General features: G+C 42.1%; 2 protein-coding genes across 10 annotated transcripts in view; one reads left to right on the top strand and one right to left on the bottom strand.

The window, feature by feature from the left end:
• The window catches only part of GPR146 (G protein-coupled receptor 146), an 88764-nt gene extending 77420 nt beyond the window's left edge, over positions 1–11344 (bottom strand). Inside the window, exon 1 of one of the 2 annotated variants that reach the window (XM_020978692.2) lies at positions 10589–11344. Coding sequence is in view for 1 of the 2 variants with exons in the window: in XM_020978690.2 (XP_020834349.1) it covers positions 10367–10376 (10 nt within the window). In the remaining variant the exon portion in view is untranslated. Of the gene's footprint in view, positions 1–10366; positions 10449–10588 lie in introns of those variants that run through there. The other variant, XM_020978690.2, reaches the window with a different exon arrangement.
• CHLSN (cholesin) overlaps positions 1–12457 on the top strand; it is a 351907-nt gene that overhangs the window by 235896 nt on the left and 103554 nt on the right. Inside the window, exon 1 of one of the 8 annotated variants that reach the window (XM_020978702.2) lies at positions 10433–10516. The exons of the other annotated variants lie outside the window; for them this stretch is intronic. Coding sequence (XP_020834361.1) covers positions 10433–10516 — 84 coding nt within the window. Of the gene's footprint in view, positions 1–10432; positions 10517–12457 lie in introns of those variants that run through there. 8 annotated transcript variants of the gene reach the window in all.

Below are 12457 nucleotides of genomic sequence, written 5' to 3'. Positions count from 1 at the left end.
CTCCAGCCTATCCCTACAGTGGAGTGACCATGTCACTCCCTTGATCAAAAAGCTTCAGCGGCTCCCCCTGCTTGCCTCTAAGATAAACTACAAACTCTTCAGTTTGGCATTTAAGGGCCTTCACAATTTGGCTCCAACTCATCATTATCCCCGTTTACATTCCAGGTCATGTAGACTACTTAGTGTTCTCTATATATCACAGCCTTTCTCTTCTGTGCCTTTTTGTGGGCTATCTTCCATTTCCTGGAATGCTTGCCCGTGTCTTTTTCTTAGAATCTCTTAACTTCAAAGCTCAGTTGAAGGGCCACCTCCTTACAGCAGTCCCCCATTTCTTGGTGTTTTCCCCTGCCTTCCAAATTACTTTGTAATTACATTGTATTGACTTCTCCACTTACATTCTGTTCCCTCCAATAGAATATAAACTTCTTGAGGTCAGGGATTGTTTTCATTTTTGTCTTTGCATTCCCAGCATGTTCTTTGCACACACTAAGTGTTTAATAAATACTTGTGGAATTATAATGAATTCTGCTTAAACCTGGAAGATCATACATTAAAAGGAAGAGGTGATGCTTATTCAGCCCATGGGAGGTCACAGAAGCCAAGTGCCCTGATGTAGAGAGAAGAAATCCTGGGAAGTTAGAGGACAAAAGCAGGTGTTTATTGCTCTGATTGATATGTAGTTTGCTCTCTTCTACTAATCTCATTATGGTTGTAGCTGGAGTCTTAAATCCTGGGTATATCCTGGGTGTTCAGGTTTATTAGCTGTGGAACCTCAGGCAAATCCCTTAACCTCCCTAAAGCTCAGTTTTCTTATCCAAAAAAAATAGTAATAATAAAGAAAGTGTTTTGTGAACCCTAACGTTTTCTTTGATTGAGTTACTCAACTCTTGATATTGCTTCTGTTTCTCTACTAAGTAGAATTGTCTTCAGACTGGAAAGGACAGAGTAAATATGGTTAGCCGGGAGTTGTTATCCAAGATAAATAAAGATATAGTAAGAGAGAGTCTAGCTGCCTTTCATAATTCAGGTCACCAGGACCAAATGAGATACATTCCAGACCCTGAAAGAACTGTCAAATATGATTGCTTATTGACTGTTTTTGAAAGATCCAAGGAAAATTGGGTAAGTGCAGGAACAAATGTATTTTGAATCTCAAAGAGATTCAAAGAGAGAGAGAGAGAGAAGAAAGGAAGAAAGAAAAAAAAGCATGGAGTCTGTAAACTAGGTCATTGAGCTTGACTTCATGACAGAATGTTAGAATATATTATGAAATCATCAAGTTAACGTATTATTGTATTATTAAATTAGTGAACGTCTAAAAAAGGAAGCAGCAATCATAAGACTTCAATCAACATGGTTTTGCCAACATCTCATGACAGACTAACCTCGTTTCCTTTTTTTTTTTAACAAGATTACTAGACTAGAGATCAGGAAAATGCTGTAGATATTGATTACCCAGACTTGAACAGAGCATTAGACAATGTCTCTCTTATTTTTCTTGTGGAAAAGGTAGAGAGATATGGACTAGAAGACAGTGCATTTAGGTGATTTTGGAGATGACCAGATGACTTAGCCCAAACAATAGTCATTAATTGTTCACTGGTTAATAAAAATCAAAAATCGACTTCCCAGGTACAATATGGGGGGATGTGGCTAGCAAACAAATCATCTGAAAAAGATCTGGGGATTTTAGTGGACTGAAAACTCCAAGAGTGAAGAGAGTGCTATGGCAGGCAAAAAAGTTAATGTAATCTTAGCCTGCATTAAGAGAGATGTAACCTCCAGGAATAAAACAGTGATAATCTCTTTGTACTTTTCCCTTGTAATCAGAGCACACTCGAAGTGTTATGTTCAGTTCTGGATGCCACAGTTTAGGAAAGACATTGATGCCCTCCCTGGCTTCCTTTCCATCCCAACTAAAATCCTGCCTTCTACAGGAAGCTTCCTCTAACCCTTCTTAATTCCATTGCTTTCCTTCTTTTAATAATTCCTATTTATCTTGCATATAGCTTGCTTTGTATGTATTTGTTTGCATGTTGTCTCCCCCAACTAGATTGTAAGCTCCTTGAGGGCAGGGACTGTTTTTTTGCCTCTTTTTGTATCTCCAGCACTCAGCACAGTGCCTGACACATCATAGGGTCTTAATAAATGTTGATTGATTAATAGACTGTAGGAAGTTACAAGGAAGGAAAATTAGGCTTGAGTCAGAAAAGACTTCCTTGCAGTTAGAGCTACCTAAAAACAGAGTGGACTGACTCCAGAGGTGGTGGATTCCCCATCAGGGGAAGAGGCTCTATGAGTACTTTTCAGGTACATCATGGTGGCAATTCCAGTATGGGTATGGGTTAAACTAATTAGCTGCTTGGGTCCCTTTGGACCTCTAACATTCTGTGATTTTGTGAAGACACAGTTACTGCCCTCAAGGAGTTTAAAATCTAATTGGCTAAAATACATAGACAAACAGCTATGATACAAAGCAGAACGTGATAAGAAACGGAAGGTAGAATGGAGAACAATCATAGAGATCATCTTATGTAATAGTTCCCAACCTTTAGGCTCTAGAGCTCCATTCCCATTCCATTCCATTAGTGCCTGCTGGACTGAACTCTACCTGGATGTCCCATAGGTATCTCAAACTTAACAAATATGTTGAGTTTGAGATTTATCAATCAATCAATTTATTAAGCATCTGCTGTGTACCAGACATTTGGTGGTACAAAATCAGAAATGAACAGCTCCTGCTTTCATAGAGCTTACAGGAGAGACAGCACATAAATATACAGGGTGTCCCCAAAGTCTTAGAGTAGTTATTAAAGCTTAAAACTGCACTAAGACTTTGGGGACACCTTGTTCAGAAAAGCATATACAAAATATACCCCAGGTATTTTGATGGGGAGAAGGAAGAGGCACTTGAGTAGCTGAAGAGATCACAACTCATTAAATTTTACCGTAAGATTCTCCCCCTCAACTTCTATTTAATTCAGCAAACATTTAGGAAGTCTCTATTGTGTACAAGGCACAGTGCTTGGGATACAGAGTCAAAATTGAAAACAGGCACTGCCCTCAAAGAGTTTCCATTTTATTGGGGAAGAGCAGCAGGTCTACAGATAAGGAAAACTACCAGCAAAGCCATTCACTTCTATGCTTCTTCAATGTCCTCATCCACAAAATGGAGATATTATACTTCACCTACTTATTTCCTAGGGATATTTTGACAGTCAAATCAGAGAAAGGGAATAAACATTTATTAAGCACCTACTATGTACTAGGTATAAGTGCTGTATATTATATATAAATATTTATAATATTTATATTATCTCATTTTTTATATTATTGTCCCCATTTTACAGTTGAGAAAATTGAGGCAAACAGTGTAAGTTGTGACTTGCCCAAGGTCACACAGCTAGTAAGTGTCTTGAAGCCACTTTCGAACTCAGGTCTTCCTGATTCCAGGCTCTGTCTGCTTCATCTACTGCAAATCTTGCTGCCTGAAGCACTCACTTAATGAGAAAGTTATGTAATTTCTGGACCTCAGGTTCTTCATCTGTAAAATGGGAATGACACTACTTGTGCTCCCTACTTTGCAGCTTTGTTGTGAGGCCCAAATAGGCTAAAGGTGCAGAGCATTTTGTAAACCTAAAAGGACTACTGTCAGTCAATTTTAATTTTTTTTCATTTATCTATTTAATTGATACATTTTATGCCCCCATTTTAGGGAAGAGAAAAAACAGACAGTGACAGGTGAACTGACATGCCTAGAGTTTCAAACAGTGATGGGGACCCAGGCCTCTTAGTTCCTGATCTTTCTATTATACCATTCTGTCATTCAGATGACCCTGGAGTTCCAAAGATGTCTGGGACTGTGATCTCTTAATGAGGGCACAGTTAGTATTATTGGCTGCCCAGTATTATCTACCTGGAACAGGGACTGCCTGTGTCACAACAAAGTAGGTTTCTAAGTTTTTCCAGTCCTGTCTCAGAAGGGCCAATGCAAGACATCACCTCTTGTTGGAAAAGGGCATTTCAGGCAAAGAGGGCAGGAGGCTTTTTTTTTTTTCTTGAGACTTTCCGTTTTGAGTGGAGCTCTTTATCTTTGTGCCTGGGATCCTTCTGAAAGACAATGGGCTCCATTCTCTGCATTCCCATTTAGTCTCCTTCTCTGTACACACAGAGCCCCTGTTCACTTCAAATGGAGCTCTGCATTGAGAGCAGGAGGCACACGCCTAGAGGGGGGACCCAGCTTAATAAAAGTAACCTGTGGGGAGACTGAGGTACTTTGACCTCAACAACCATAGGCAGAATTACTGACCCCAGCTGGGCTCTGTGTGCAGTGCCAAATGCCAAGATTATTTCAGAAAGATTCTACTATATGCCAGTCTCAATATTTAACAAACTTTCCCCTTGAAAAATATATCCAGAACAATCCACTTACTACGAGAAGAGAACAAAAGACCAGCCAGTCCATTCAGGTCCATTGGATGAGCAGGGAATCATGGATCAAGAACTGGAAAGAACCTCAGAGACAATGGAATTCAGCCCCTTCATTTTGTAAATGAAGACCCTGAGGCCCAGGGTGGTGAGTCATGTTGCTGTGGTCACAGAGTCACTAAGTGTCAGATTTGAATCCAGGCCTTCTGTCTCCAGAACCAGTGCTCTTTTCATGGCCCCAGGCTGCCTATGTGAAGTCTTGTACGATACTGAAAAATTGGATACTCGAGGTCTTATGCAGAAGACCTGTCCAGAACCAGGTTCACTGGAGAAATCACAAGGCAAAAGTGGGAATGGTATCGCTTGACTTCAAAACTAGGGAGTCAGGGGGGCTGGTTTGGTTGGTTTTTACCAGCTTCACGTAGATTACTGAACACAGACCCTGGCGGCCATATAGAATGGAATAACAGACAGGAAAACAGAAACAGGTCAGGCCACCAGAGGCTTTCTAGTTAACTGAGGAACATTTTCCATGTTCTGTTTTACATAACTTTGCATACACAGTCATTTACACAAAATAGCAACTACTCTAAAAAGCTCCAAACCTACTGCAGCCAAAAAGAATGCATTTGTGAACCCAGACTTCCCCTGGGCACCTAAAAAAAGTACTTGCCCTGATTTAGAGAGAGGGAGATGTGTGTCAGAGGGCCCTGATTTATGGCTTCTACAGGAAAAGCTGTCATACCTGTGGGATACTTTTAGCAAGAAAACATTGATGGAATCTGTGAGGCTCTGTTTAAAAAAGGGGGGGGGTTAACAAGTAACTTTGACAGGTTTAGAATTGAATGGAAAGCTTACAGGTGGGATGTGGGATGCGGGAGAAGGCTGAGGGATGATGAAATTAACTTTTTAGTCCTTGTAATTTTCCGACGACTTTGAAAGCTTCTCTGGTATGGTCTGCTACTACTCCAGTAAGTATCTGGGTAATTTCTGCTTGGCAGCTGTAAGTTTTTTTTATTTTAGGTCTACAATTGGAATTAGTCTGTCATTTTCTTGCCCTCCCCTGCCCAGGACCAGGAGGGCACACACTGGATGCTAAAGGAAACTCTCAGTTACCTAATCCTGGTTCCATACTGCATGTTGGCTTCAGAGGGATATTGACCCATATGGGTCAACCCCATTTTCCTTTCTTCCTTTTGGAAGACATTAATAAAGAATAGTGACACTTCACTTTCTTACATGTACAGCCATTGGCTTCTCACAGCAGTCCTGGAAGCTAGGCCAGGTTGGGATCACTGCCTCCATCACAGATCAAGATGAGGAAACAGAAAGCCAGAGAATTTAGGGTTACTTGATAAAATTGGCAGGTGTAGGCCTGAGCTTCAGATCTCCCAATTCCTCTTCCATTGTGTATGTGTGCACATGCTTTCAAGCTACATAACAGAAGAAGGCTGCAATGTAGATCAGATTTTGAGGAGATCTTTGACACTATTGAGGATGGGAAAATTAAAAACCTACATAACAGTAGGCAAGATATATACAGGTATGCCTGCAAAGTAGCATGTAGCATTTCCACAAATATGTGGCACTGGTCAGAACCTCATTACAGGAGGAAGTTAGTTGCATAGGAACAGGGTTGTATGATGGAGTTTGGGTCTGATATGTTAAACCTGTTACTGGGAGCTGGAGCATTGCAGAAAGGCATTAAACACTCCCCAGTGCTGTCAGAACCAGGTTAAAATGTAATTGGGAAATATTTAACAAAAATAAATAAAAACATAGATGGTGTCACTATGTGGTTTTCTAAGTCAGTATGTACCTACCCTCAGGGATAGCCAGGGAGTTTGACACCACTACATAAGGCATACCAATAGAAGGAAATCTGTGAAGTGTGGAAAATGAGTTGATTGCCTTTCCCATGATGAATTACCCAGACTTGGCAGTCAAAGCTATCTGATCTTATTCATCTTATGTACTTCTGCCTTTCAGGAAGATGAGGCACAGCAAAAGTGTGAGCAGAATCTATACAGAAGAGGGCTGCTTATTGCTTGTGGGGGGAGGGCAAAGCTCCAAGCTCAGGTTAAGGCCTAGATGAAATTGCCAGTGAGCAGTTTTCAAAAGAGTATTCCTTTTACTTACCTTTTCCCCTTCCTTTGTATGCTAGGTGATTTCAAAATGGCCCTGGATTCCCCCACTGCAACATCCCTTCCTTGATCTTGTACCTTCCCAAGTCAGTGACCTATACCTTAAACCTCTCTCACTTCTTCCCCACTCTGTTAAGAGAAACCTGTCCTATATCCCATTTCCTCTAGTTCCTACTGTCTGAGAATATTGTAGTGGTTGTGCATTAATTCATTAATAGCAGGCTATACAGTCTACTTTTCAGGAGGGAAATCTGCTTTTTTGCTTTTAGACAATTTTGTATTTTAACTAACCACTTTAATGTCCTAAGATTATAGATTCAAAGCTGGAAGAGCTCTTAGAAACCATCAAACCCAACCTCCTTATTTTACACATGGTGAAACTGAGGCGCATAGAAATTAAGTGACTTGCCCAGAGTCAAACAGCAATAAACTTATGAGGAGAGATTTGCACCCTGGTATTCAAGTCTGATGCTCTTTCTATTACTTTTTGTTGCCTTTGGATGTAACAGATAAGCAGCCTGTCTAATTAGTCCATCAATATGTATTTCTTTGGGCAGCTAGGTGGTGAAGTAAATAGAGCACTGAACTTGGAATCACGAAGACTCATCATCATGAGTTCAAATCGGGCCTCAGACACTTACTAGCTATGTGACCCTGGGCAAGTCACTTAACCCTGTTTGCTTCAATTTCCTCATCTGTAAAATGCGAAGGGGAAGGAAATGGCAAACCACTCCAGTATCTTTGCCAAGAAAACCCTAAATGAGACAGACTCGACTGAAATGACTGAACAACAAAAATGTAATTCTTGGACAAGCATGATAAAAACATAAGCTGGGCCTAAAAATGACCAGGAAGAAATTGCATTAGGTTATTTGTTTCAAAATTACAAAGTCCTTACAGTGACCCCCAAACTGCCTCTGCAGAAGCCCATCTCACTCATCTTGAGGAAATCGAAGGTGCCCACTGAATAGCCTACTAAGCATTCTCGTTGCAAAATAAATGCTGGATAATTAGTCATTGCATCCCTCAGGGCATAGCCAGTAAAAGAAGAGACTATATTGGGTATGTGGAAAGCAACAGACTTAAGAGATATTGGGGTTCATTTCCTGGCTGTGTCACTGCTGGTTGCAGGGACAATGTGAGGCAAATTGTTTTACCTCTTTGGACTTCTTCCTTGATAACACCTTGCTATCACCTCCCTACTCTTTGACTCATCTCTCTTAATTTATACTTTTCTCTATGCCATTGACTGTTCCATGGGTACCTGTCTTTAGTAGACTTTGAGGATTGATCTAGATCTAATTCTATCCAGCATTTACTCTGCCTTGTTGTTGTTAATAGTTTGGGGTTTTTTTTAAGGGACTAATTAACACAAATCTTTTCTAGAATTGCAGATCATGTTCAGAGAGCTTGTAACTTGGGATGTGACCATCCAGAGGGGCCATGAGAAAATTCCAGTTCACTCCCTTTGATATTATTTGCCCAAGGCCTATTTGAAATGAAGGTTAGAATTTCCCTCAGAGTGCCAAATGCAGGACTTTCTCCTCTATGTCCTCCTCCTACCTACTCAACTGGCAACCACAAACATGAAACCAAGGCCAGGACTTATGCACCATAGTGTGGAAAGACTACAAAGCTCCTTGAGGGCAGGGACTGTTTCATTTCTGACGTATCTATCACTAGGAACTAACACAGATCCTTACATATGTTCAAGACACTTGATGCATATTTCTTGGAAATTAAATTCAGAGAGGCAGGACTCTAAAGATCCTGCAGAAGGGATAAGGGTATACACAGGTGCATGTGTAAGGAGGTTGCAAAAGATGAGGAGAAGGTAGATAAACGAATAGCCAAGGGATTTTCCTTTGCCCTCAGCTCTTAAGAAAAACCGCAGGATCAGCCTTTTGGGAAAGGTTATCAACAAAGGCAATGTATTTGCTTAGCTGGTCAGGGACCACCTGTCACCTTGTGTCAGGCAACCACCTCTGACACACTAGTGCCCCTCAGCTCATTTAGTCTTGGAGGTCCATTTTCATGTTTTCAGCATCAGAAGCTAAAATATAAGCTAAACACCCTCACCATCTAAAAGGTCCTTGGTCACCTTTAGTGGGACTTCACACAGGCACGAGGAATAGCCGTCTTAGGAAGTGACCTATGCTGGTATCCCTCTCCAGGGAGTGGCTCTGAGGAGGAGGCAGCCATCTATTAACCACAGTGAGTCTTTTCCCCCCTCCCTGCAGTCCTCCCACCATCACCACCCACTCTGGGCTGAACCAGTCATCTGCTCATGTCACAAGGATTGTGGCCCAAGAACTATTGCTTCACTCTGTTTTGCAGAGACTAATCTGAATTTGATGACTAGAGGTGGGAGGAAGGATGAGCAGGGAATGAGCCGCTGCCCCCGGAACTACTGAGAATAAATAGTTTGAGTAGAGCTGATGCCTTTAAGATCCTAAACTCAAAAAAAAAAAAACCAGGGCAAAATTGAGAACGTATTCACACACTGGAGAGCTGATGGGAGTGGAGGGGATAGATGGAAAGGGGAACTAATAGTCTGAGACAGTGGTCTGCAGTGTTTTTAGACCCTACAAGACCCCTTTCATAATTTCTCTGGATTTCATAAAAAATCAAATCATAGGAAGCATCCTTGTACAGTGGAAAGAGTACTGACCGAAGACCTGGAGGCAAATGCTACCTTTGATACTAGCCAAGGGAGACCTTGAGGAAGTCCTCACTCTCCTTATCTGTAACTTGAAGGTACTGGACTAGGTAGCCTCCAAGGACCCTTCTTCCTTGGTTCTAACCTATAAAATTGAAAAACCTGAAATATAGATTATAACCATGCCTAGTGACTCCTTTTGAAACCTAGAGTTTTCCTAAATACCATTCAGACAGGTCAACCCACATAATTATGGTCCACCCATATAATTTAAAATGCCTTAGCCTCCTCTGGTTCTCTGATAACTCTTAGGTTACCACATGGAGAATCTGTAGGTAGAAAATACATCAAAATTGGTGTGTGTATGGGTGTAGGGAGAGGGTATATCTGGAAATAGTAATGTAGTGTTTATATTGTTTTTCTAGTCCAGGAGTCCTAGGATAATTTAAAAGTGCAGCTTCTCTTCTAAGGCATTTCTCACAATTCCCTAAGGGAAACCACATAGAACTAGTGTTAAAATTCAGACCTTTATATGTATCCTGTGCCCCAGTTGCGAACACTGCAAGGAAACCAATGACATGTGAACAAAGCTGTTGATAATTCCATTCCACAGCTGACTGCAGAGTACTTAGTGCCTTCTTGTTTTCCCACTACATTTCTCTCCAAAGATGTTTCTCACTTAACTTGACAGTTTCCAAGTTCTGAGCAATATTTAGGGCTTGCAAACAATCTACTTTCAAAAAATGACCTTCAAAATAACTCCACCGTGGGTTCAGTTTAAAGTAGGAGGCGCTTTTAAATATTTTCATTCATAATATTTTTTTGTTTTAGATTAGCCATGACGTTCTGCATTCGAGCTTTGCTAATTATATCTGCATTCAGACAGCAGACCTATTTCGCATATGTACCACATTAGAGAATTCACTGTTAGTCGTTTTTCAGCTTCAGCATGTGGGATCTGATGTTTCACAGTTGAAAGAGCCAACAAGGACCTCTGAGTCCAGAGAACCTTACTAGTAGCCAGGGGGTGGAGTTATGTCGTGGCCTGACCCCACGTTGTCATAAATAAATAAATAAATAGAGCTAGCTGCCTTAGTTCATCTGAGAAAGAAAAAAAAATTGCCAAAATTCTTACCCAAGTCCATGAGCACTACCGAGGAGGTGGTAGTGGAGGAGGATGCTGTGAATTAAATGCCCAAGGATGGGGGCAAGCGCAACAGCTTTGTCCAAGTCTATACGCATTAAGCGTAAGAAAACTTGGGGCGGGGGCGTCGGTAAATGGAAGGTGAGTTTTGAAAGCCGGCACTGCGCACTTGGGCGCTGACGGGCAGCAATATGAGAAACAGCCCGGACTTACCTAATAATTAACTTGCTATCGAGTCCTTCACTCCCATCCAACATGTGTGTTGAAATGTTGCAGAACGCGTGCGCCGCACAGGGCTGACCTTAGTATTTCAGCACGCTCGGTCCGGCAGCTCCAGGAACCTCCCAGGGGGGACTGACATGCTATCCAGTGTGTGCATTCTTGGCCGAAGGAGCTCCCATGTTGTGTTCCGTCTCCTTCCTTCTCCCCTTCTTCCTCCTTCTCTTAGCATTCTCCTGATAGAAAATGCATTCCTGTTTGGCCCCAGGAAGAGGGAAGAGGGAGGGATGCACTTGTCGGGTGGGTGCTTTCCCTGCACCGGATTCCAGCTTCTGAGACCACCCCTTCCTCCTCTCTCCCTGCCGCCACCGCCGCCAGCTCTTCGGAAAACGAGCCCCGGGTCCCGAGGAAGGAGAAACCCAACGTTCCCTCTGCCCCTGCTCACAGGAATCTCCCCGCCTGCCTGCAGAGTGAAAAGTTGTTCTGTCCAGTGGATCGTCAAAGTTTAACTTTGAGGGGAGGGAGAAAATGGCAAGCACATTCAACGCCTGTTGTGGAGATCTCCTCTCTCCCCCAGTGGGCCCCGAGCCTAGTGTTTTTATTGATTCCAATCACTGGGGGCTAGCTTGCTCTCAGAAGAAACACTGTGTAATGTGTTCTTTCCTGGCTTTCATTAAAGAAACTCAATGCACTCTGGTCGTGCTGCTGAGCTTGCCTGGCAACCTGCCGACTCTCTGTGGTCCTTTCCCTGGAAGAGCCCCAGCTCGTTGCTTGCTCTTTCTACCCACCCCCCCTTTTTTTTCTTTCCTTTGCTCCAGGAAGGATTTCAAAACATCTTACTCCCTGCCTTACCTCTCTCTCTCTCTCTCTCTCTCCCTCTCTCTCTCTCTCTCTCTCTCTCTCTCTCTCTCTCTCTCTCTCTCTCTCTCTCTCTCTCTCTCTCTCTCTCTCTCTCTCTCTCTCTCTCTCTCTCTCTCTCTCTCTCTCTCTCTCTCTCTCTCTCTCTCTCTCTCTCTCTCTCCCCCCCCTCTCTCCCCCTCTCTCCTAAAGGTTATAAACAAGGAACATTCAGTCTGTGGGCTTTTTTTTTTCTTAATGAGATCTTTAAGAAGTTTGTGGAAATTAGGTGTCCCCCTATGCTTTCTGAAGAATTCAGCAATAACTGTTTTTATTTTTTTATGTACTCTGTCTAGAGACCTGATCAATCCCACCTCCCTACCCCCTTCCAATGAAGTATGTGCTTTGCACATAGTAAGCACCTGGTAAATGTTTGCTTGGATTGAATTGTGTCTGAATTGAAACTGGCTTTTCATTCCTAGAGCCTTAAAAAAAGGAATTAGGTTAGTTACAAACACAACTCCCATCCAGAAATGCTAAGGATTGTTACATGTGTGTGCTGTGGCCATAAAAGCAGACATTGCATGCACACGTCAAAGCCTTGCCTTAATCCAAAGGCTGATTGTTTAGCGACACGAGCCAATATAGAGCCCTAGATACCAGGGAAGTGTAAATATCTATAGATTCTACTTTCCTGACTTTTCCTCATGGCCCCCCCCCCAGCCAAGTAACCAAGTCCCACTATAATAGGGTGCCATTATTTTATCCACATGTTTGTATTCATAGTAAAAATCACTAAAGAAAGAATTAGGAAGACATTAAGGAGTGAAATCCCATTCGAGTGTCTGAAATACTAATAGTTACATTAGGTTCCCTTTGAAAGCAATTATTCACTGGAAGGAAGAGAAATATTCTACAAATTTCTCCTCATGTTTCTATTCCTTGATGTGTACTAGAGTTACAAGCTCATTCTTTAGTCATCCTCATGACTACTTATTAGAAACTAGTAGTGGTTCCCCTCCCCCT

This window comes from Phascolarctos cinereus, unplaced genomic scaffold, assembly GCF_003287225.1.
Source record: "Phascolarctos cinereus isolate Bilbo 61053 unplaced genomic scaffold, phaCin_HiC Scaffold_4;HRSCAF=312, whole genome shotgun sequence".
Taxonomy (NCBI): Eukaryota; Metazoa; Chordata; class Mammalia; order Diprotodontia; family Phascolarctidae; genus Phascolarctos; species Phascolarctos cinereus.
The sequence above is the reverse complement of the archived record's forward strand: the minus strand, read 5'-3'. Positions and strand labels throughout refer to the sequence as shown.